This window comes from Kryptolebias marmoratus, linkage group LG11 (assembly GCF_001649575.2).
Source record: "Kryptolebias marmoratus isolate JLee-2015 linkage group LG11, ASM164957v2, whole genome shotgun sequence".
Classification (NCBI taxonomy): Eukaryota; Metazoa; Chordata; class Actinopteri; order Cyprinodontiformes; family Rivulidae; genus Kryptolebias; species Kryptolebias marmoratus.
In genome coordinates this window covers 8714957-8741738 of record NC_051440.1, presented here as the reverse complement: position 1 = coordinate 8741738, position 26782 = coordinate 8714957, and the positions used below count along the sequence as shown (strand labels likewise).

General features: G+C 40.7%; 1 protein-coding gene across 1 annotated transcript in view; it reads left to right on the top strand.

The window, feature by feature from the left end:
• LOC108248824 (SRSF protein kinase 2-like) overlaps positions 1–26782 on the top strand; it is a 71600-nt gene that overhangs the window by 17877 nt on the left and 26941 nt on the right. The window contains 1 exon segment of the mRNA XM_025011001.2: positions 26735–26782. This exon segment is cut by the window's right edge and continues 13 nt beyond it. Within this exon segment, the coding sequence (XP_024866769.1) occupies positions 26735–26782 (48 nt within the window).

Genomic DNA, 26782 nt, shown 5'->3' with positions numbered 1-26782 from the left:
ACGTGGAGAGTGTTGTGAACATTGCAATACAGAACATGTGGCTTTATCGCAACAAATACCATCATCACAATATTTACCGCTACTATTGCAGTTGCATGTTTTCCTAATATTAAGCAGCCCATATTGCGACCTATTGTTCCTCAGATATCTACCCAATTTACTAGTCGCGGTCATTTTTACTATTTGAAGAAAAAACACTACTTCACAGTTCACAGTTATAGTAAATGGGAAGAGAAAGAAAACGCTTTTTTTAAAATCTAGATTGTTCAGCCGTTTGTGTTTTAGTGGCAGTAGTTTGATTATTGCATCACGTCTGGTTCGCTCTGTGGTAAGCGCCAACGCTCTTCCTCCACCTGCTGTGACCGACTCCCTAAACCCCCCCCACCGAAACAAATCGGAATATGGAAAATAAATGAACTAAAAAGTGGACTGCAGCCTCTGGTATCGGCTCAATATTTTTCCTGCCGTCTGGATGCGCAGAGACCCAGAGTGAACCCTCCTCCCCCCGCCCCCCTACCCATTACCACCACCCCACCATTGGCCCACATCCACAGAGAATGAGGACAATAGTTTGGCTCAGAGACATGTGTGCCTAATGCAGTCCTTTTCATGTGGGAAAGTGGAACTGTATGAAGATGGGAGTGAAAGAACATCATTGTGCTCCTGTTTTCTTTCTCTCTTTTCTCATGTGTCTGCTTGCCGACTTTTGCAGTGTTCCTTCTTGACATCTATATACAGTAATAAAATGCTTACAGTAGTAAAACTAATAAAATTATACCTTTGTATCATTTTAGAGCCAAGGAAAACTAAGTGTATGATTTTTTTTTCTTTGTAAAATATCTAATTTTTCTTTTTAGAAAAATGATGCTTCAGGTTGGTAATTAAATCCAAATTATATTTAAAATTAAAGACCTAGCGTTCCTTAAAAGAATGCATTCATCTGCCGCCTTTCATGTCAGGGTTTTATATTAGGAAATGATGGAGTTATAGTTAATTTGATAAAACTTTGTAAATGACTTTACGCGCAGTCTCATTCGATATTACAAGAACTTGCGCAATCTGATCAGTTATGGTGCCCGTCTTAAACTGGGTTTATCAGTTGTAGATGTTAAAGATGGGCAGAGAAAGATGTTACAAATCACCACGGATGGAAGAATGTTAAGTGTTAACGTTCGCTGGTCTTGTAGTTTTCCAGACGCCTCCTTTAAAAGCTGAAGATGCCTCTCCTTGTGAGACTTAAAGAAAAAGTCGTCAGCTTGTCACTGTGGATATGTGCTGCAAATTTCATAACTGACCGTTTAGTAATTAAGGCAGGCAGCTGTAACATTCCCACAGAAGTAACCCTCCTTCTATTAATAACTTCTCCTGTTTACACTGGAACAGCCTTTGGCATAGGGAGCTCTTTTCGAAAAAGAAAATGAATATATTGCAAACATTAGATTTGCATTTTGCTCCACAGTCCAACCATCGGATTACTGCGTCTTCCCTTGGCACACGCAGGTGCGAGCGCACGCATACCTCTACGCACCCGCACAGCAATGTTGAGGTCAGACTGATAGACAGAGACCCCCCCCGCCCCCCCGCCTTCCCTCATCGCCGCACACCCTCTGGCTACCTCTGTGTGAGCTGTTCAGTCATGTAGAAACAGACCCATCTGCCCCTAGAGAGGGCGAGAAAATAGACAGGGGCGACACACATGCATGTGCACAATTGCAAAACAGGCAGAGGTGGAAATTGGGCTGAGAGGAAAGGAAGAGAGGGATGCCAGATAGAGAGAAGCAGAAAGACTGGGGGGGGGGGTGTAGTGTGTGGCAGAGCTGTGCAGCGTTGCCCTGAGTTACAGGATGTCGTAATAAGGCAATTGGGAGAGAAAGTGAGTGAGAACGGTGAGGACGGAATCAAAACGAGCAGAGGAGGAGGGGAGAGAGCGTGCGTGTGTTTAAGGAGGAACGTCGGTTCTCCTGCCTGTGCGTTGAGCCGACACCCCTCTGCCTGCGCCGAGAGTGGAAGGCTCCGGCTCGCTCTGGGCTCTGTTGTTGTGCAGAGCTGCACAAGGCCTGACAGAGCCAGCTAGACGAGAGAGACGAGGAAGGGTGAGACGCTTTGGACGGGAGGCAGACAGGCTGTGGATCCGGAGCCGTGGAGTCATTTCGTCCGCCAGGTTCAACGGGCGACACCCGAGAGAGAGAAGGAGACGAAGGGGGGAGAGGGAGAAAGGAAGTAGCAGCAGCGAAAGCAGGGGGGAAAGAGAGAAGGAGAGGCAAGGTGAAGGAGGAGAAGGGAGGAAGGAAAGGGAGGGAGGAAGGAGGCTGAAGCATGAGGAGGGGCGCCTGACTGACATTGCTGCTCTTGCTATCAGCTCACACATCAACACAGGCTGAAATACACCCAGTCTGTCTGATCTCCGCCGAGCCTTGTCCTCCGTCCTCCTCCTTCTTCTCCAAGCAAGAGGACAAGAGAGAGGAAAAAAGACGAAGAGGAGGAGAAGCAGAGGGAGGCAGTAACCCTCTCTTCTCCTGTCCGTGGACACAAAGCAGTGACGGGGAGAGGACAGTTCAAAAAAATAAGAGAAAAGGCAGCTTTTTGTTCCCGTTCGCCGTCTCCTGTGGTCCCTCGGCCACAGAGCGGCCAACAGGCTCATGTCCGTGAACTCGGAGAAATCCTCGTCCCCTGAAAGGTAACACCTCAGCTTCTTCCTCCCCTCCTCTCCTGATGCTTAGCGTTTCATCCACACACATTGCTGTGCATGTCTGATTTTTGGTTGATTCTGAAATTTTCCACCAGCACCCTTTTGTCTCCCCTGTCTTTCTGTTCATGCCTGTGGATTGGAAGCTGGTTTCTTGTGCCGTTTGCAGCGAGATGGTAGCCTGGCGGAATGCAGCGGTTCATTGTTTCATGTTTTTCTTTTTTTTTCTGCTTTTCAGATGCCCACTAAAGCAGGGCATGTACAGTATATACACACACACACACCACCTTACAGCATAATCCTGTTAACACACCCCCTCTTCTTCCTCTCTGTGGCTTTAACATGACAAATATAAACAAAAAGAATATATTCATACACCAGCACATACTGTCTGTGGTGCTGGAGCTTACACAGCAAGAGTGTCAACACACATCAACATCAGCACAACTGGCAGAAGGAGTAATGCAAGACAACAGCTCCCTACATGACGCACCTCAGTGCATATAGTTACTGAACAACATTGTACTGCTTTGGAATGCAGGAAAGCTGTTTTTTATGTATTTAGTCTAACATTAAGTATAAACAAATCATAGAAGAGCCAATAAAGGGCGATAAACATGAGGCCTGTTATTGGTCACCAAACAAACTTTGTCCTGTGGTAAATAAACATTATAAATGACAAAAACATAAATGGTAGCTTAGCTTGAACTGCTACGACAGGATGTCCGTACATGACAAGCACAATGAACCGCCTCAGCCTTGTTACCAAATAGAGATTGCCGCACACTTTAATAATTTGCCCCATTTATGCCTAATTAGACCCTCTTCTCCAAGATCAAAGTGAACGCAGGATGCTATTTTTGTCCATAATTGCATAGATAATCCCGATTAAGAACACACATCTCTCCAGCCCTGCGCCTCTCAGGAGCAGAGAAGACGGGGCAAACGTGCGAGACCAGAAGGCTTTGCTGTTTTCTGTGCCGAGTCGATCCGAAAAGGGGGAGGCCATGACAGGGGTGACGCGTGCGCGAAGGCCACACTTTTCTATTTCGGCGTGCAAAAATCAGCAGAACGAGCTTGATTTGACGGGTGCCGGCGGGTGAGGAGCTGGCAGACTGGATGACTCAGGTAGTTACTGATGCTGTGCTGAGGATATTCAGAGCCGCTGCCATCTATAAACCTTGTGCCAAGTCCCAGACTGGCACAGTTTAACACGTACTGCAGTGGACGCACAGATAGGCCGAGGTAAACTGTAACAGTATCAGACATGAATATTACACAGATAGCTGGGCTCACAGGTGAGTGGTGCTGCATGGAGTGGGGTTTAATATAGAGAGTATTGACACATATATTGTAAAGAGACACAAGAATTTAAACACAAAAAAAACAATTTCTAACCCTAGGAATTTGAAAAATATATGATTTTGCTGTATAGTTAGTTCCAGAAGAGTGAGATTCGTGGCTTTCATCGGTCGGCTTGCTGTAACCCTTCCTCTTTTGTTTGACTCACAGCAGTCTGTAATTAAGAATAATGCAGCTTTCTCCCGTCACATGGCAGGTAACAACAGAGAGTTATGCTCGTATGCACTGCTGCCCTCTTCAACTCCGCAGTGTCTCATATGAGCAGTGCTGAAGGCCTCCCCAGTTACTGACAGCATGTTAACAGACTTCATCATCCATGCCCAGCAACAAAACAATTTAGGTTTAATTGCAATTTTAATAAAGAATTAAAAAAAAAAATCAAGATTTCCGTATTTATATTTTTTTTTGTTGTGGACAAAACAGTAGTGAACTAGTTTCTGTGACATTTTGTCTTTAGATTCCTCCTTTAAAGTGATTTAAAATAAAGAACAATCAAATGGAAATTGCACTTTTGTTAGAACAATAACAACAGACCGCTCCGTCAGCCTCTGACTATTCTAGACAAGAGAAATAAAACAAAATGTCACATTTAGAACCAGCACAATAAAGGTAAATCCGAGCGCAGAAACCCACCAAATTTATGAGCTCAGTATCATCAGTGCAATACAATCTGATCTGTTCCCACATCAAAAGCATGTGCAGGTATTTGGCAGAAATATTTAACCCCTTCTCATTTTATTATAGCATGAGTGGCTTAGTGTTGTACACTTTACAGATAATGTTTTTAAATGATCTTCCTGCTTGCAGAGTTTTCAAACACAACACACAAACAGGACTTTTAAGAAAAACTGTCCAATAGCAAAGCATCTCTCCTCATATTTCTTTGTCTTGTATTTCAGTGGTTGATCAGGGCTACCTTCTCCTGGGGACATTTTACAAGCTGCCACAGCACTCTGAGTAGCAGACCTCGCACACAATTTCAGTTAGTATGTCAGACAGTGCGTGTTCCAGATGTTTTGCTCAAATCCAGCGCCGTTTGCTCATCTTGACCATTATTAATCTGACCGTATGTCCCTGATTTAAGGTGACCCCTCCTCCAGCTCTTTTCATTTATGAAAGAGAGGAAAAAAAAAAAATCTTCCCGTTCTGCTAATCAACACTTTTATCTGGGTCATACGTCGGCTAACCAGTAACGAATGAATAGATCTGTGTTTTTAACTGCGTCTGAGTTTACTGGTCTGTCCAATTGCCATGGAGACGTGTTTTGTGTAACACAAAAACAAGTCTCAGTTGCAGCTTTTAAAGCCTAAACACGAGTTCTGGCTGCAACTTTTTTTGTAACCAAAACCTAAAATATGATATTAGGAACCTGGCGTTCCTTGAAGGGATTCACGTCACCGTCCACCTTTCATTTTAGACTAAAGTCATCCCACGTTCCACGTCAGAATCCCTCCTATATCATCTCAGAGGTACTGTTTAAATTTCTTATAGTCTTCTCATGAAGGAAGGAACTCTGAGCTGTAAGGTTGTGTTCGAACGCCCCACGGTGCGACCGTGTTAACAAAGGAGAGTGCAGCTTTGTTCGCGTGGCCCGAACACGACGGTTCGTATTTGCATAAGTCGGCTGCTGAATAATAAAAGCTGAACCAGTGAAAGACACGTCAACATGATCAGACTTACAAATGAAAATATCCCATTCCAATGCCAACATAAATTTACTGCTGAGTGTTTCAAAAATCAGTACCTTTTATTAGTAAACTTCTAAACCACTGATTGGACAGAACATGCTAATTAGTGCTTGTGTTAGTTCTGTTTTCACTGTGTTCAAAAGTTTCGGGAAATAATTACATATTTAGTGTTTGCTTCATTCTGATAATTCCTAATAAACCTGTGTTCGGCGCTTTATTATGTTTCTGCCTGTTTTGGATTTCTGTTTTGACATAAATCGGCACAAGTTGCGTGTCTGCAGCACCATCTGGACCCCAAACACTCGTGCACACACTGATACAGTTCGGCCGAGCCTCATTTGGACTGCGCAGAGGCATGTTTGTAAACAGAAAGCCAAAAGTGGACTGATTGGACGTGTGTTGAACCAAATGGATGGACGAGCTGGGCCTGAAAAGGCCAAGAAGCGGCACGGTGACAGATATCTTTAGGGACACTCGCGTTAAAGGAAGTCGATGCCCCGTTGTGTAACCTCGCACGTGTGGCATGGCAGAGACGGATCCAGGAGGATTGTGTTTTTAGAGGATATCTAAGTGTGAGCGGCTTCTTTTGACGTGTCATTTTAGCTTGTTGCCACTACTCTTTGGTGGAGAGCTCATGTTCTTAAAAGAGATTTGCACGAAGAATTAAAGATGACTAAATTTGAAAAGGTCAAAAGTTAACAGCCTTTGTTGCAAAGCTAAGTAGTAGCTCATGTAGTTTGAGTAGTGGTTTGAAGAGGAGTGCTGAAATATGATGGTTAAAGCTCCTAGTCTGCTGCAGTGCTCTGTCAGGTAATGTTTCTGTGCTCATTGTGCACACAGTCTATATATTTTTGTCCGACTTGAGTGTACTTGTGTAGTAGTGTTGGTGAGAGAAACACAGAATACTCTCAATGCATTTTATCTGCCTCCTTCCATTTAAAACTGCTATGTTCGACTCCCTCTTTTTTTTTTTTTACGTTTTACCTCGTGATGCTTGTTGGAACTTAAGGTTTTTGTCCTAACTCAATAACTGCTGTTGCTTTAGGGAAAATAAATAAACTGGTAGGACATCAAACCAAAGCTAAAGATAAAAAAAGAAGAAAAAAAATTGAAGCCTTGTATTTCTCGAAGAAATACACATTGCTCACTGCCTTTCATGTCAGAGTTTTAAACTAACATCATCTTATGGTGAGAAGGGAGAAACTATAGCCATTTTGGTCAAACCTTGTAAATGTTGTGATGCACAGTCTCATGCGATATCGTGAATTCCTGCAAGATCTTTTAGGTCTTTAGGATGACTTTACTTCTGCCGCATCAACATGTGAGTTAATTTTGGTTTGACAGTTTCTGTAAACTATCCTATCTGTTAAATTTACTGGAATATCACTATTTTTGACTTGCTAATATTGATTAGCTATGGTGGCCATCGTGAATTGGGTTGACTTCAAATGTTAATCAGTTGCAAATGTCCAGTTTCATCAAAATTCGTCTACTGGCTCATGAGATGTGTTGCTGATGCTGTGGACAAGCAAACAGAGACACAGACAAAGACATAATCACCCTTTAGCTGTTGGTGGCGGGCGATAATACTTAGGCAGATGAAGCACCGGAGGAACCAGTGTTGAGTGTTGGAGCAAGCCCTGATGGTCAGTTGCCCAGTCCCATGCAGCGATGTCACGGTCAGGATGTGAAGGTGGATGCAGACAGCAGGTAGCAGGCAGGTATCGCGTGGCATGATCCAAGAGGTTTATTAACAAAGCAAATATGAAGACATAAACTCTAATTTACTGGGGAACAGGACCAAACCATATTGGGAGGGGGGATTGACGAATGACAACAGGTGAGCTAACAAGCGGATGAATTACAGGTGTGTGGCGAGAGGACACAGGGGAGCTGAGGTAACAGAGGGTTTTTTAATTTCATGTTCCCAGCCTTACTGCCCGGCTAAACTGGTAATAGAAAACATATGAAACAAAACAAAAAAAAAACTTAGAGAATCAAAACAGAAAAAAATAAATTACGACAACACACCGTGGTAACCCCAGCCATGTCACGTCCTGTTGTCAAATTTACAGGGTTTATGTAGATTTCACTGTTCTGTATCGCCTTCGCCATCTTCTTTGGTGCAACCCAGGTCCCTGTAGATTCACACACGGGGCACACACAGACATGAGCAGCTTCAGTCATGCTGCAACATGACAGTAGCTGATAAAGCATGGCAGCGAGCAGGCTAGCAAACTAGCCGGGCTGCTCTGCATGTCTGGGTTACTGGCCCACATTAGCCACACTATGCTACCAGCCCTCCTGTCATTTGTAAAGGAAAACAACAGAAACAAACAAAAAAAAAAAACAGCCTTAGCGTTTTTATTTCCATGACACCTTGTTTTAGTTTAATTTGCCTCCAATCACGGGACAGATGGAAACAAAGATGCGTCGTGCGTTCCTTCTCTCCCATCTACCCTGCCGAGGGCTTTCGATGATGAAGCAACAGTAAATAAAAGTGTCTGTGGGTGTTTGCGTAGGTGAAACTCAGGCTCTGAAAACTAGTCTAACCTGATCAGCGGTGCTGTGTCACCACGGAACAACTCTGGGAATTTCCACTCCGTCCAATTGAAATCCTGTGTGGTTAATAAGTGATCGGAACCACCGAGTCAAGCACCTGGTCTGCAGGAACAAGACACTTCGCGAAACCTTGTCGATCACTATGGTGATGCCCCCAAGGTGCGATCAGGTGATGGGTACTCGGGCACCTGATCTGCACAGTGCTGGTATCATCACATGCATGGTGAGATCAAAGGCCACGCCGGCATTAATAGGTGGCTTAAAAAAAGTCCGTACATTGTTTGGTTGGTGTTTGGCGAAGTGGTTCAAAGAAACTAAAGTCAGTTTAAGATCTCTCTACAAATCCCTCTGTATGCAATAATTAGGTCTTAGTTTGTGCTGCTTTTATACACTTACTGTAAAGTAAACATCCTCAATGGTTTTTCACTACTAATGCAGGCTGAGCTTATTTTTTTCCATTCCCAGCTTTACTTCATTCCACCGTGGAAATACTTTTGCATCTGGCCAAAGTGAGGAGCGCGTTATGAAAATGATGTCTTGAAGCAGGATGACTCCACATGAAAACCTGTCATTTGACCTGGTTTGAATTTTTTCGCTCCTCTATATTTAGAATCTTTCTGTGAGTCGGCTCTCTGTCGACTTGATGTGTTTACACAAAAAGCATTCCATCATTTCTTGCTGTGCAGTTAAACAAAACCACTCACTTTTCCCAATCTAAATATTCTTATTACTTGATAATCCCTTTCTTATTTTTAATCCCTAATATTCATGCATTGTTCTCACCCCCCTGCCAAAAGGTGAAACAGACAATGCTTTTTTTTTTCCCTTGGCTGTGTGCACGTAAAACTCTCATTGGATGTCCATTTACGACTGATTAACTTTTGGAATCAACCTAATTCAAGATGGTCACCACAGCTAACACAAAAATGACTATAACTCAAAAGTAAGTCAGTTTTATAGGTATTGAATTAGGGTTTAGTGTGGTTGTAGCTGAGAGTCATTCACGTCACACATTGTGAGCCCTCACAGATTATACAGTGTTTTTTTTTCTAATATTCCCCGGTTAACTATTTGAAATCATCTTAGCTTGTCTGTTAGCAAAATATATCATGAACCACTCAGTGGATTTTATTAAAATTTTCAGGAAATATTTGCTGAATTTACCTGTTTAAGTAATTATCTTCTGGAGACAACCCAATTCAAGATGGTCACCACAGCCAACTGACCGTAGAAAGCACAAAAATAGCTGCAACTCAGTCAGTTTTACACTTGCCTTGCTAAAATTTAGTGTAGTTGTAGTTTAGTGCTATTCACCACACATGACTCCAATTGCTGCTGACTGTGCAAAGGTTTGGCCTAAAATCTTAGCATTGACTGTTGGTGTCAACCTTGATTTTCTGTTAGCAAAATATCTCACGACCCACTGGACTGATTTCAATAAAACTTTCAGGCAATAATTACTGGGTGTAAATCTGTAACTGATTCATGTTTAGAGTCAATCCAATTCGAGATGGCTGCCACAGCCAATCAACAGTAGCCAACACAAAAATGGCTATAACTCAGTCAATTTAACAAATATTGAACTAAAATTTGGTGCGGTAGAGGCTCAGAGGCATTCACAACATGTTATGTGACACCTCTGGCATGAAAGACAGCAAGTGGTATGCATTCCTTCAAGCAATTGTTTATATTTCCTGTTGATCTTTGGTTTCCTGTCCATTCTGAGTGTTTTTTTTATCTAATACAACATGTTTCACATCAGCTTAACACTGAGCACAAGCTCTTTCCATCTGCAGCTGTAAATAGTTTTCCAAAATACAAAAATGAATGTATTTGGCCTTTTATTTAATTATACCTGCATTATTTGTATACCAATGATTTGCTGTGCATTCAGTATACAACATTGCCATTCTGAAGGAAAAAGAAACAAACTGGAATATTTTTCTTTCGTTCCTCATTTGATTATTTAATGTCTTGTGATGCAGTGTAGCTGTTTAGCATGCAGCTCGTGCTTTTCTCTCTCATTAGCTCGCAGCTATCTGCCATCAGAATATTAGTCTTCCTGGAGCCGGCTTTACACTGTAAGTTATACTCAGTAGAAACGGAGAAATTGAGTGAAAGTTAGACAAAAAAATAAATATCAAGAAAGGGGTTTTGGGTGGAGGGGAATTTTTTTTTTTTTTTAGGGATTTAGGTTGGGTAAAAGGAACATGCGGCATGGATAACCCTGGGAGAGAGCTGGCCTTGCTGAGGAATTACGGATTAGATGTTAAAGCCAGAGTGAGAGTTCTCGAGAAAGAAAATGAGTAAGCTAGAGACAGAGCGGAGAACAGGAAAAGGAGAGCCGAAACCTCAGGAGGAGGCCTCAGATAGACACAGATTAAACTCCGAACGGGGGGGCAAAGAGTGAAGGAAGATGGAGGAGGAAGATAGATGGCTCTCTGCAGACTTGCGCAGTGTTGTGGGTAATGTTAGGTCACCAGTGGACTGATTTGTACTGATGCTGCAGCAATGAAGCAGTGGAATGATAATGGCCTGTTTGGGTCTGAGGCCACGCATGTGTTTGTTTGTGTTGTTTTGCGTACGCTTACGTTTGAAAAGAGAACATGTTCTCGTTGCGGGCAGCACTTTTTGTCAGACTTCCTAAAAAAAAAAAAAAGAAAAACTCAGAAAAAATGTAGAAATCACACCTAATACCCCTAACAACGTAAATCCCCTTAACCTGGTTGACTAAGTCTGCTGTAAAACTGTGAACACTGTTCATCTGTTGTGCTTGGAAACAGTGTTAAACTGTTATGTCTTATCCTGCAGCATGGTCATGTGCAAATATGCCCCCCCTCCCCCTCATCAGCTCTAAGTGGGTGGGGTTTACTGAGCTCTGAACCCATGATGGACATCCAGGATGTCAGCCGTGCTCTCACACACTCATGGCTCAAGTTTGACAACAGTGACATGGCACTCGCAGCCATTTGCGCATGGGGTTGGTGACATAACATCCACTACTTGTACCAACTGCCTTCACATACAACCTTTCATGCCAGATTTTTAAAAGATCATTTTATGTTGCGTAATAATGGAGCTGTGGTCATTTTGGTAAAATCTTGAAAATAATGTTATGCTTAATCTCAATGCTGTGCGATATTGCAAAATATCACTCAGTCTGTTAGCACTCAGGGTATATGGTGTGAATGACTCTCAGCTACTACCACATTAAATTTTAGCTTAATATCTTTAAAATTGACTGAGTTATAAGTGTTTTGGTGTTGGCTAAAGTGGATTACCTGTCGTAGACATCTTAAATTGCGTTGGCTCCAAAGAATAATCAGTTTTAGACGTACATCCAATGATTACTTTCTGAGAGTTTCATTAAATTTTGTCCACTGGTTCATGAAATATTTTGCTAACAGACAGACAAGGTTGACTCCATGAGTTTATTCCAAAGTTTAAAGCGAAGGTGTCACCCAACGTGGCGAGCTTGGACTGTGTGTTGTGAATTAGTTTAAGCTACTGCCACACCATATTTCAGCTCAGTGCCTGTAAAATTACCTGAATCATAACCATTTTTGTGTTCGCTAAGCTTCATTAGCTTTGGCGGCCATCTTGAATCAGGTTGGCTCCAAAAGTTGATTAGTTGTAGACGCACATCCAGTGATTGATTTCTCTCTGAGAGCTTAATTAAAATCCATCATGAGACGCTGTATACAGCATGACACATTTTTATTATTTGCCAAATCAGGAAGGATCACATGGCTGTGATTGGTTGTTGATGGATAAAAAGCAAGAAAGGCCTTAGTTTTTAGTGGTTGGTGCTAAAAAGGTTATTTAAAAAAATGAATTAGGCTGTTTAGTAAATTTGCGCAACATGCTGTCGTATAACCTAACAGAGAAATTGAATGACCAACAGCTTGCTGTTATTGATTTTTCTGATTGGGTGTGAAATGGTACACTGGAGGGAGGAAGGCAGGAAAGATGGGGAGGGTCACATGCAGATTGGTTTTCTGTGTGATAAATTGAGTCCCAACACGCCCAATATGTTGTCCGTTAAAAACCGTGTTCGTGTTTCCCATCAGCAGTGGTTGTGAGCTCAGCAGCTGGTCATTCAGTCCCAGTGAAGTAAGGCGACACGCGGGCTATAAATTTAACACGGGCTGTAAAGTCAGCTCCTTTTTTAAAGTGAGCACAGGCTTTCCTCCACATCTCTGGATACAGATTGGACCAGAAGGAAAAAACTACAAAGGAGCTCAAAAGTTTCTCCAACGGGAGTGAAAAAAGCTCTGCAACATCACCAATCAATATTTGGCTTCATATACTCCTTCTTGAACTAATTTTGTTGCCATTTGCGCAACTAAATTTGCACAGCAGAGAAAAGTTTATTAATACAAGATTAGTCCACATCTGACGGTACTGTGTTCTTCTGGATGTCTGACAGAGTAGCTGTTCCATGGAAAATTGAGAAGAGTTTTTTTTTCTAGATGAAACTAGTATGAATGAATGAGCTTATCAAGACGTATAAGAATGACATTTTTGGGTTACATTCCTGTTATGAAACTGGGGCTGATAAACTGAACTTATTACAAAACTCAACCTACTCTTCTAATAGTTGTATCTTTCCTTTCAAAAAGATTTCACCAACTTGACTGAGAATTATGGGAAATGACTCTGAAATACTAACTGAAACGAGCTTTATGACCCCTATGCTAAGGGTTATTTTTTTTGTTTGCTTTGTTTTTAAATCCTTGAACTCAAATTATGGAGGTTTTTATTTATAACTCTGAACTGAATGGCCGGTTTGAACGTATTGATGCACTTTGTGCACCATAGTGTGTGATGAGCTGAACATTTCTCCTTTGTTCTGTTTTCATTCACAGATAATGTTAGGCAGAATAGATCCTGTAACTTGGAGAGATAAAGCAGCCTGAAGAGTCAGTAGAACTATTCCTTAAAAAACAGCTACTGCTGATATAAAGTAGCCGCTTTACCTGCAAATGAAAAGATGCTAAAAAAATCTTAATATACTTAATGTTGGTGTGGAAACAGATCCATAGCAGTGGTGGATTTTGCAGGTAAAGACTGGTTTTCGTCCTGATTTTGTGGTTGCTGGCAAACAGAATAAATACACTAACTAGTATTTATTCTGTACATCAGAACTCTTAAAAGAAAAGTTCAATAAAAGCACATAATGTCAGAAAATTACTAGAACTGAAACTTTATAGAACAAGACAGACAATGGGCAATTTATTAGACCCGTTTATTTGTTTTTGATCTATAAATATATCAGTGTCATATATATATATATTTAGCAGATTATAACATTTGTGTATATACACAAATGTTATAATCTGCTAAATTTAAAAAAAGGTTTGCCTGTAATTTAATGATATAACCCTGCGGCTCAGTGCAGAGGAGTACACATTATTTCCAACAAGTGTAAAGTTATTTACATTTTCTGTCTATAAGTGCCATTTCCTAGCTTACAAATGAAAGATATAAGACTCTAGGAAGGCCTGAAGCAAGTTTTATGTAAATGGCACACCTGCTTCAGGAAGCCGACTGAAAATAGGCTGTAGTGTCAGTTATAACAACACTGTGCTGCCCCTAGATGTGCCTGCTGAGGTTGAATATTTAAAAAAAAAAAGAAAAAAGAAAAAATCAGCTTAAATGATCAACTGACCGATCAGTTGGTCTACCTGTAATTTTTGATTAACAGAAAATTAGCACTGGTTTTTATGATTTTATTACTGGTTCACAGTTATTACTGTAAACCAAAATCCGAAACTGCTCTGAGTTTTCCCTCATCTGTGAAGCCAAATATCTGAGACCGATTAGAGGTTAAAAGTAATGCCACTGATCGATTTTTGCACAACAATTGGAAGCTCGCCGTCAGTCCTGTTGTGTGGGCTGATGTGCTCCGTCTAGTCAGAATCTACATTGTTTATCTCAGTTTATCTGTTGATTCTCATTCCTTTCAGGACATACCAATCCTGAACGGTTTTAAAAACTGGACTTCTTTTCTTGTCTTTTACAGTTTTATTGAAGACTTCTCTACTCTCATCCAAAAGAAAATTACAGTTGATTCATATCTAGTTTTTTTATTATGAAATGACTAATTGTACTTATTTTTCACGTTACTTTAATAAACCAAGTTGTTAGACTCAGTCTGTCCTGTCTGCAACCTTTTGGGACAATTTCCATTGGTCATTATGTTTCCTGGCTTCCCCATTAGCCACTAGCCCACACAGTCATGAAGCCACAGTTTTCTTCTGCCCGGACAATGACACTTAAAATTTTACTCCAGACACCGATGACCTGAGCCTGCTATAAAAATAATAAATGCTTTCTACAAAAAGTTTTGTTGCAAGAGATGATTGACATTGGAAAAAGTTTAGAATTTATTTTGGCTGTTTGAACTGCTGTGCAGGTGAAAATCTCAAGTAGAACAGAGGGAACAGGTAAAACAAGAAAACATGAAGACTGGCAGGTAGCAAACAGTATGACTGACTGATTTGTTGTTGAGTACTGGGAGTATAAAGCCGTTTTTCCATAGTTCTGTCTCAACACGACTCTTTTTGCTCTAATTCAACCCGACTTGGTTCTGCATGGTGTAGGCGATTTTCCATACAACTGAGGTCCAACTCAATGTGGGCAGGTCGTCGTAGCTTACCACTAATGGGTAAATAAGTGAAATAAAGTCACAAAGCACTTGTAGTTCTCTGTTACAGTTTACAAAAATGCTGTGGTTGGAGGCCGCCTTTTCTTCGCTGGTCAGAGCCCATAAATCGAGTCTATTTGGTCTAGCTCCATCTGAATTTTGTCATCACCCAACAAGCATGGAAATGTCTGCATTGTACCATGGTTTTGGTTTATGTGTAGCCATTTTAATGGGTATTATATGTATTTTTTTAAAGTAAATAATGTAAATGAATGCTGCAGTTGCAAGGTTTTAAAAACGGTGAGTTTCTTATGAAGGAAACGCTCTTGTGATTGACGTCACTCCCTGGCCAATCAATGGTCTGCAGTCTGCTGTCGTCAAATCTTCAGCTTCGCTTGTAACCCTGGCCGAGTAGGTACTAAAAAGCATGAAGAAGTGAGCATAAAGTGGGCCACACAATGGAAAGACTCTGAACCCGAGTTGAGCCGAGTCAAGTCTGTGGAAAAGGACCATAAGAAGGCTGGCAGAATGATTCCTAGTGGAAACAGCAAGGGGTGGAGCAGGTGAGAGGAGCAGGTGTGAGTGGTAGGCTGAAGGCAGGAATGACTGAGGGGGAGATGGTAAATGACACAGGGAGAAACAGGAAAAAACAATGACGTAGAGTATCAAAAAGAAACACAATGACAGAAAAATGAACAGCACTACAAAATCTCAGGATCCTGACATGTGGCTGTAGCATTTTAGATCCGTACATGGAAGTGTCTGTGTACTACTTTGTATATTGAATAGATGCAGCTGGATCTATGATATATCTGTGTGCATTTCTTGTCTGTATGCTTATGGACTCCGAACTCGGTTGTGATGGTGATCTAACAGGTGGGTGTCACAGCGCCATGTGACTTCTGCTGGAATTTAGGGCTGGGTTCATCTCGCCTGTCCACTGCTGTATCCGTGGGTCTGCGGCAGAGAGCAAGAGCTGTGTTTTCTGTTCAGCTGTCCTCACCTCTTCCCCCTTCCCGTCCTATGGACTTAATGTCAAGTTTGGCTCCCAAGAAGAAATGGGGACTGGCTCTGTGTGTGCTCCGTCTGCGCCACAGGGCCCTCCGAATCAGGTAGATGACAGGCATCATCCAGAATGTGGGAGTTCTAGTATTTTGTTGTTGTTGTTGTGTTGTAAAGGCTATTTTAGCATGTTGCTTGCACCAGTAAGACTAAAACTTTTTTTTTATGTCACTAGCAGTGTAAACACAAGATGCAGTTGAAGTTGGCAAGGGCCATTTTATTAAAGACTTACAGTCAAATTGACTGCATTTGCATTTTTGCTTTAAAAATTCAGACGCAAACAGTTGAAATGATATGACTTCGAATTTTAAATGTATGAAATTAAAGTTGTTGTTTTTTTTAACCACAAAAAAGTTTTGTTGCACCTCTTTCTTCAAGTTTCTATAAATGTATACATAGATATATCTTTTAGAAAAAAGCATCAGCTCTGTTGTAAAATGCTGAGTGTTGCTCCTGCTCAGCTTTGTGCCACGTAAAGATCCTGTGAATCATGATTGCATTTGCGTTCCTGGAGCTGATTAAGTTTTAATTTTATGAGGTGAAAATACCAGCCAGGTTTGGAAGTGTCATCTCAGAGGGGGAGTGATAATCACTGCTATTTATGAGACATTCTCATGGTGTTAGCTTGAGCATCTGATCATGACGAACCACTTCTATCTCTTATATTGATTTAGTCCTAAATTTAAAACAAAGAACTCTATTCACGGTAATTTTACCATTCGCTTGAGTTGACAACATTTAACAAAAACCTTCTATTCGTGTTTTGTATGACAGGCATGAATTGTCTCATGTCATATATTACAGTTCAGAGCTTTATTTAGAGCTGTTATTATTAGTGGTGACATCCTCTTTAATTAGCGATGAATAATAAAGCCATGCTTAACAGCGAAGCACCAATGGAGTGGCATTCTATCTTTGACAGTTTGGTTGATGGATGGTCATTTTCTAATGTTTAAGATTTGATATACTGAGCGTTAGAACTAAGCAAACCATTTCAAATATTTCACAAGGCAGCTGAAAGTGACAGAAATTCTTTCATTCAAATACATTTTTTGTTGTTGTTGTTGTTGTTGAGAGTGATGTTAAGATTAAGACCAATAACAAATAGCTCAACTCGTTTCTTTATGCACCACGTAGTCATGGCTGCTCTCCTTTATTGTTATTAATCTTTCAGCACCTGAACTGTTTACTGTGGAAAAAGCCTCCGGGCTTTTGTGGGTTTTCCGTCAGATTTCCTTAGAATATCATCCGATTGCTGTTGTCACTTGTTTGGAAGTGGCAAACGAAGTTATTGGATGAATAGATTAGTCTTCATTACTGCCCACTGCCGAAGGCCAAATGTTTTTGCCTGTGTGTGGGTTCTTTTGTTTCTCTGTTGTCTCACCAAAATATCCGATGGATGGATTTTAATGAAACGCTCAGAATGTAACGACTGGATGTACATTTGGAGGAATACCCATTGGAGATTGTCGCCACACCTAAGCAATCTTTGACAACACAAAGCAGCTGTAACTTAGTTTTACAGATATTGAGCTAAAATTTGGTCTGGTAGAAGCAGAGAGTAGAAACAAATATCATCTCTTTAACAGCATAGCTTCAAAAATCAGGATTATATATAATGGTGGGTTAGAACATAAAATTTCTTTGTCAGTCATCACAATTTAAGCTTAAAAATTGTATTTATTGGGATTTTATTGGCTGGATTTGTTTAATTGAAGAATTATTACAAATAATAATAATAATAATAGTGTGAGTCAGTGATTCATATGGTTGTCTATCAGTTTATTGTTGATTTACTTAACGAGCTGTTGCAGTTTCAGATTAATATCATAAATTAAAAAAAAAAAGAATTAAACAAGAAATAACTTTTTTTTTATGTCAAAGCATGGTGTTTCTTTTTCTGTTTCCTGTTGGTTTTTTTCTCCTAATTTGTTACATTAGAACTCCTCTGGTGGAGTTATATCACTTGTTGTGGCTGTTCTCAGTCTGCTTGACGTTAGAGGTGGCTCATGAACGTGTTTCCATCATGGAAGGCTCCCAAACACTAAATGACCGAAGAGAAAAGACGGTTAACAGAGGCATTAAAAGCTGTGTACAGATGAGCATTTTACATACATGGCTTCTTGGCGGATTCCTTTGGTGACTGTGGGCGGACGTAACAACACACAGCTTTGTTGGCCGCTGACGTTACTGGAATTTATAAACTCAGAATACAGCAATCACTATAGAGAGAGGAGTGCATTATGTATAAATTGATCCAGGCAATCAAAGATATATAGCAGGTACCCAGCAGCTCTGACTATTTTTGTCAAAGCAAAATACAGCACAAACACCAATCTAATAGTTTTTTTTTTATAATACAGGACACAGAAACACTCATATGAGGTGGGTGGCACAAACAGACAAAACATTGTATGTTTTTGTCCTGCAGTGGTGTGTTTGGTGATGTTAATGGTACTCTTTATGTCAGCAGCAACGTACAAATTCAACACAGCAGAATTTAGTCTTTGATATGTGTTGGTTCTCTTTCTTGTGCATTTATGCTTCAGTGTAACTGTAAATAAAAAAATGAATGTATCATATGGTCCAGTCAGTAATATGTACTGGATAGGTTTTGATCGATTGGCTGTCTGCGGGGAGTTTCAACCAACGCTTAATGCAACCTCTGTCAATCAGAGTGACAAACACCAAACTGGTCACTCCTCACGAGGTCCAAACGTGTGGTGTTTCAACCAGCGACTGCACTGGGATTCCAGCGTATCTTCTTTCAAAAGCACCTCTGCAGCCAGCAGTTAAAGAGGTTAAAGAGGAATTTTTAACGAGCAGTATTCCTAATTTTTCTACACTGAAGGTTGTGATTTAACTACAGCTGGTGTCCAAGAACAATGCGTTGTCAGCCAAAACCAGCAAATTTATGCTATCACCTCAGTTTCAGGTGTGTATTCCAGTGGATCCTGCAGGTGTTTTTTATGGAACATGTAACTGTAAATGCTTGGCACATAATTATAAGGTATCAAGTGTCCAAATGCATTAAAAAAGACTACCTTGTATCCCCTACTTAGTCCTCTATATAAATGGACTGTTCTGTACTTATATAGTGCCTTTGTAGCCGACCAGTCTACTCAAAGCGCTTAACAACACAATCTGCCCTCACATACCCATCCACACATTCATACAGCACTCTGTTACAGCTCTACAACGCTAATCTGAATAATCATTCTATAGAGACTAATCAGTGCTTTAAACTCCATTCATACACCGACGGGGCACACATCGGAGCGAGTGAGGGGTTCAGACGCTTCGACATGCGACTGCTGCCAGGAATCGAACCTCAAACTCTTTCGTTGGCGTACGACCGCTCCAACCACTGAGCCACAGCCGCTCTCATTCACTAAAGAGTGAGCGAGTGAGATATTAAAACTGCAGCTGCAAATAATTGCATAATAAATAAGTTATGTTATTATCTGATCCAGTCATGCTCATGTTTTTCCACCTAATATGCAATCAGAGGGCTTTGTGAGTTTGCACTACTCTGTTGTGAGTTTTTCAGTTCATCTGTCACAAATTTCCGTTTATCTGCATCACAAATTTGGTCAGGTATCAGAGAAAACCAAAGACTGCAGCATTTATTCCATAAAATTTGTAATCAATATTGTTAAAATAAACATTTCAGTTTAGGCCTGCCCTGATTGTAATCAACTCTTCATATTAGTTCCATTTGTCTAACTGACTGAAGTGCTTTTTTATTTGACTAATTGTTAATATGATCCAAACTTTTCATACTTTTAATGTCGTTGAGATGCGGGGGACTTTTGTGTAGCTGGTAAAAAAAATCCTGCTTAAGCAAAAAAAAAAAAAAATAAATAAAAAAGCCTACAAGTTCAACTTTAGGCCAGGAGCCACTTGCACAATGAGCCGTAGTACAGTATGTGCAATGGGTGGCAGGTGGAAAGAGAGAATCCTGCAACAATGCCACAATGTGCAGCTACAGACCGAGATGTGGGAGCGGTGACGCCCGTGACGTCAGCCTGCATCCTCAAAATAGCTGTGAGATCTAAGTTCTGCACACAGACGGATCCTCAGGAGGAGAGGAGAGAATGAGTCAGCTGTCTTGCTGACATGGGCCAAAATGGAGAGCGAAGGAATCAGCGGCGTAGACGCCCTTAGACACCCTCGCTGGGATGGAGGAGCAGAGCCAAAGGACCGTCGTGGTCTTAAAACCCACGCCTTAACATTGAGAGTGGAGGACAGAGCTCTTGTTGCTAAGGAATACCTGTTACCGTGGTGATAATGCAATATGTTTAAGGATGAGTCATGGAGTTTGAACTTGCGAGCACACAACTCTTCTGTACAACTTCTCGCTGGTCAGGCGTGTGTTAGCGATCGCAACACTATGACTCTGTCATCAGCAACAAGGAGGATCAGTGATTCAGGAGGCCTGCAGAGGAAAGTTTTAGACCAAATTAGTTCAAAAGGAAGGTAATATAAGTTAGAGAAACTTTAATTCCAATATTTTTTTGTCTGCAGCTTTCAAAGAACTAAACTTTTTTTTTTTGAATCTCAAGCAGAACATCTCAGGCAGTTTTATATTTGTGTAATTATAAGGTTAGAGCGAACTTTAACATATCTATAAATACCACACGGGCTCTTTCTGAATAGAAGTTACTTAAAGTATCAAGCTGCTGCTTCTGATTTCTGTATGAATCCTAAGAATATGATGTTAAAGTCAATAAACTGAATGAATGTCAACATGTGAATGTGCTCAAACCAAAAAAAGTGAGGAACAGAGGAGTGAAGTCAAATACATGTGCGCAAAACTACCTTAATAAAATGAATCGAAACTGTCTCTGAGACAAAAATAGTAACTTTCTCCGCTACAAATGCCCCAAATAAGTGCACGATTTTTCCTGTCTGTGCCAAGAACGACTACTCGGCTCACAAACGGCAACAAACAAACAAAGAAACGTCCAAGACTGTGTAGGCAAAGGAATTCAGCACCACGGACGTCAGTCTTGTTCATTGTAAATGCGTCATCTTGTTTCCCCAACATTTCAAATGGAGACAAAATAAAACGCATCAAACGCAGGAGGTGTTCAGACCCCTAAATTGGATCCTCGGAACACCAGAACAGCGTGTACCTGTCTGACTGGTCATCTCAGAAGCTACATTTTTGCTAAGTTAGACAGACACTTCGAATCAAAGACAGTTGTCACGCTGACAGATTCTTTAAAATGTTCGAGCTGTCATTTTATGACGCTGAATGTTTATTTCTAAGGGTAAATCAATCACCTCAACTCTAGTTTTTCTACTGCACCGTCAAGTCAGCGTTATACAGCAGCTAGTCTGCCCTGTTTATGTTTACAAGGTGCAGTATGGTGACGAGAATTTACTGGTAGGAAAAGCATCTTTTTGATTTGCTTTAAAAAAAATTGCAGCAGACTTTGTCACATATATATTACTTTGCGTTCTGGTGAGCGTTCCTAAAATACCTCAACACAACCTAGCACTTGCTGCGCTGTCATCAGCTCCCGCACACGGCATGACAGAACTAGTTTTCAGGTGTGATTAATAGACGTCTATCACTCTGTGATGTGCGTACTTGAGTAATTTTACTTGGAAAGAGAAGTGGTGTTGGAACTACGTAAGCTTCTCGTCAGAGTCGGCTACATATAAAAACATGTTTTCTTTTTTAACACCGGGGTTATAGATGCCATTGCAGGGCGTGAGAGCGGAGAGACTGAAAATGGGGTGGTGCGCGCACGCACACACACACACACACACACACAGTTGAGTGGAGGTGTGAGGAAGGAGTCTAGGCATGTCCGCACACACACATGACAAGATGTAAAAGGATAAAAAGCAGCGGATACCTGCACAGCGCGTGCAGGGCTCTAGTGTTTACTTCTGCTTTAAAGGAAAAGTTCTGACCTTTTTGAAGTGGGGTTCTATAGAAAGGTTATGAACAGTTAATATCTTACCTGTTGCAGATATTTGTTTGAACAATGACAATTTGAAGAAATGAGTTCAATTCTGACTGGATTGACGAGCTAGCAACTATTCCAAGCTAGGTCAAGACCAAAGTGGATTGCTGCTGTCCTATAGCAACTCCGATGTGAAACGATTCGGGACAGTTTGTGCGAGCAACATTTTTTAAACCTTTACATCGCCGACAGACTCATGTAGCACAGTTGTTCTAGCAGAAATGTTAGAATATTCTTTCCAGAAATGCCTCAGGCCGCACTGAAAGTGCTACAACTCACTGCCACTTCTGCTTTTCATGCTTCCAAATACCCATACATTTCTGTGGAATAGTGTAATGCAAGGTTGACAGTCATATAAAGATTTATAAAATGGCATTCACGTGAAATGCCCTAAAGTTTTTGAGCTCAGATTTGTTTTTAGACCATAGCAATTCAGTTTGGTTTTGGCCTCATAGATTAGCTGAGTGGGTCAAGTATTCTGGCAGTAAGGCTGAGCTCACCTGCGACCATGGCTTCCACTTTATAATCCTTTCAAAATGTCAAAAATCACTTTACCTGTGCTTTGAAGTCAAATGAACAAGAAACGGAAATCGCTAACAGTGTTTTGCTTTTGTGTTGTTACATGAAACAAATGTATTTAATCACTTTAGAACCTGAATTATTCCTCGAGTTATTCCTGAGGAGTTTCAGTTTTTAGGGCTCAGCCCAAATAAATGAAGTCTTTTTACATAAGGTAAGGACATAAAATACTTCCAAGACTTTCCTGGAGGTCCATTGTTACGTCTCTGACGTTTGAGTTAGGAAGCACTTCTATTCACATAAACACATTTTTCATGCTAATAATCAAGAAGGCAGAGGTCTTAATTAACAATAATCCTAACTGTCAACAGAAGACCACCCAGGTTTAGCTTCAAGTTGATTTTATGCTACCGGTCTCTTCACAGCTGCGTGAACTGTTTGGAAAAACAAAGTAAAAAATTTTAAGAGCACATCACTGCTCTGTAACTGGAGTAAACTGAGTTAGGACACCTTTGTCCTGTGAGCTAGTCATCGCTAAGAGGTTGCTGGGGAAATGCACAGCTGGATTTCTGTGCTACATTTTTACCAAAGTTATGGAACTCCATCGTAGCAGTCCTGAAAGGAAGGCAAGTCTCTGACCGCCTTGCACGCCAACATTTTTAAACAAAGATCTTGCACAAGTTGTGAGATGTGTGTTGGGGATCAGTGTCGGCTACTACCCCACCAAATTTTAGCTCGTTAGCTTTGGTGGCCATCTTAAATCAGGCTGACTCCAGAACTTAATCAGCTGTAGATGTAGATCCCATCTGACACGACATAGTCAACTAATAACTGAAGATAAGTTAAAAATAAAAACTCTTCTGTTTCTGAGTCACTTTATGTGAAGCACTCATGCCAGAAACAAATAAACTTTCATAGTTTAAAGCACACGTGTCAAACTCAAGGCCCGAGGGCCAGATCTGGCCCTCTGTAACATTTCATCTCTAGTCTGGGACAGATCGAGTCTCTGATTCTTATTTTGCTTTTAAAAACTAAGCCTAATTAGTGAAGTTTTCTCTTGACAGTGACTTAGAAGCCAACAATATATAGTTTTAATTTCTGTATGATGAGGTTTTTGTTGATGGCTTTTTAAAAAAAATCTGTTTTAATGTTCAAAAATTCATTTAAAAGCTGAGTGAGGCGAAAGAAATGACTGCTAATGATGAGCTTTTTGAAGTTTGATCTATTTGTCTGTGTTCATTAAAGTTTGTTTGCTCTAAATTCTGTATAATCTGTAACTGGGAAAAGGTCATTGATATTTCTATATGAATGATTTGACATAATACATCTAAAACCAATAAATTTATGTAATTTTTAATGAATATTGATCGTGATTGGCCCTTGGCTCGGACCAAACTTTTAACTTTGGCGCCCTTGCGTCACTGGGTTTGACACCCCTGTTTTAAAGTAACCGTTTGCTCAGTTGTTTTGTTGAAGGATGAGCTCTGTGTCAGCGTCAGCTGTAGGATTTTCACGCTGCTTTGTCCAGCTCTACCTGTTTTTCAGTGTAATTACACAGGAACAAACCACGTGATGATATGTGCATAGGTGATTTTATGTTTCCCTTTTGTTTCTGTACAACCTACATAGCTGCCGATTTTCATTTGTTTGCGTCTCCATTTCATTTTTTTGTATTCTTCTGTTTCTGCCTGTGTTTTTCTGTTTTGTTGTGTTGTGTGTGCTCCGTCTCCGTCTCCGTCTCCTGAACTCATTCTGCCTGCATAATGTGTTTTTCTGTCTGTCTCCCTGCCTATTTTTTTCCCCTCTTTGTGCGTCGACCTCCTGCTGTTTAAACCTGTCTTTTTGGCTGCTGTTTTCAAATTATTTATCCATGACTCGGTTCTCCTTTTTTTTTTTCTCACATTTGAGATTCTACCTTGTTTGTTTTCATCTCCAAAAGGTTTTTTAAGACTTCACGTTTTGCTGGGTTCCTTTTTTTTTCATTCCGTCGCCGTTCGTCCTCTGCTCCTCTTTCAGACTGTGGCGTCTGTGTGCTGTATTAATGCTTTACGATTCAGGCAGGCTGCAGGAAGTTCTGGAGGTCTAAGTGTTCATATGGCCAATGGCAAGACGAGCCGTATAAAAGCTCCGGGCTTTTAGTTGTGATGTACGACACCCTACATGACTGCTTTGGTAAAGACGGAGCACCCTACTGCAAGGGCGCATGCCTTTGACAGCTCGTGTGTGTGCATGTGTGTGCGTTACTGCGTGTTACACTGTTTAAAAGTACATAACTGTGTGTGTTTGTGTGTGATAGTTAAAAAAAAAAAAGGCAAATGAAATCTCAGTACCAAGTTAACTACCCCCCGACACACACAAACTACTGGATTGTGTGTGTATGTGGATGCTGGCCTTGCCACCATTTTAATGTTTTAAGTCCTGAACCCCTCACCCCTCTCGTCTGCTGTTGCCATAGCAACACACCAAGAGGCTCCATCATGTGTCTGGGACTGTGTCACTGCTTCATGAGCGGTTCCAAGCTCTGGTTTGTTTGTATTTTCCAGTGCTAATGTGACACCAGATCATCTTGCCTCCGTATGTGTGATGGCAGGAAGTTTAAAGGGTTTGTTTTACTTTTCTTAGCCTTTGTTTTGGGGCATAATTCAGTCTTGCACAGACATCACTGAGAGATGAAGATTTGACAGGGCCTCGATAAGAAAATGTCGTAATATGTGAGTGTGAGAGCTGTATCCTGTTTAACTTTGTGTCAATACATTTCATATTTCTATTTTTACTATAGGCTTGTACTATAAATCAACATTTTTGAAAATAAAAAAAATATTACAGTTAAACAAGTGTTGAAATAATCACTTCAGAAAATATTGTGAAAGGAGATTCTTCAATTAACGTACAGCTTTTCTGCTTGGCTTTTCAAAGTTTGATTGTGTTACTTTACTGTTTTAGCTCTTTGCTGCTGCTTATTTTTGCAGTTTTCTGCAGTTGTGGAGACAGTGAAACCCCAATGAGCACTTCCACCAGCGTCGGATGGCATAGTGGGCCATTTAGCAGCTAAAAAGGCAGAAATTTCCCTCAGGGGTTGTTTGATGGCAGAAGGTAAATACTGGACTGAGTGTACATGTATCGGGATACTAAAAATCTCTGCTCCATGGCTGCTTGAAGTGTAAAAAGTCATTTGTTTTGATTGCGTTCCGTTCTTTTTGTTCTTGACACTGAAGATTCGATTTCACAAAGCTGACATATTGATGCACTTTGCTTTAATTAGGCCAGAATAAATAACACATGGTCTACGGACTTGCATCAAACTCGTGGTTAGCTGTACCAAAACATGCCAGACGTGTTCCCAAAATCCTCTCAAATTGCCGAGTGTGCCGTCAGTGTCCCGGAGCAAAGTGTTGAATTGTCTGCACGTCACCCTGAAGACTGCCAGCTAAGAGCTTACAAAGATGACCCGGTCAGGAGAAAGAGTGTGGCCGCTCTGCGTCATCTCTGTTGTGTTTTTCCTCTCATGTGTTCTGGGCTGTCTTAGGAAAAGGAAAAGGAGAGAAACAATGTTGTTTACCGATCGTAGGAATGTAGAAATGGACACCGAGGAGTTGCTGATTGATTTTTAGGAACATTTTGTTTTACAGGATTAAAAATAAATCCTTTTATCAATATTATTTTGTAGATTGCTGAATTTTTTTCTTCTTCTGATTCATGCTTAAGGTTTGTGTTCTCAAAGCTCTCAAAAAAACCTTGTTCTGTCAACATTTTGTTTTTTTGCCATATTTTTTAGTATTGTGTTTTTCTGACTTTTCTGATTTTTTTTTTGTTTGTTTGTTTAACAAATGAATTATGACCTTTTTCTACACCAGAGCTGTAAATAATCTTAAAAATGAACAGGCATTTATTTAAACTTGGAAGGTTATGGTTGTATTTGTTCACTGGTTAAAAATGCATTAATGAGTTTAGCAAACCCCCCCTTTTTTTGTAGTGTTTTTCCTTCATTTTTGATATTTAATTTTCATCGACACTGGTTAGTTTCTATCAAAAGTGGTCTGTACAGCAAATGCAAAACCTTTTTTGAACTCCAGTTCAAAACACATTCTAACAACCAAGTTTTTGCTCGATCTACAGTTGCACTTATGAGTCATAGCTAATTCAAAAAACAAACAAACAAACAGTGAAATGAGGACTTTTTGTCTAAAAATTTTGCCCTTTGTTGTTGTTGTTTTTTTTTTTTCAGACCTGAAAACCAGCAGAAAGCCCCAGTGAGTGCCCCCCCTCCCCCGCC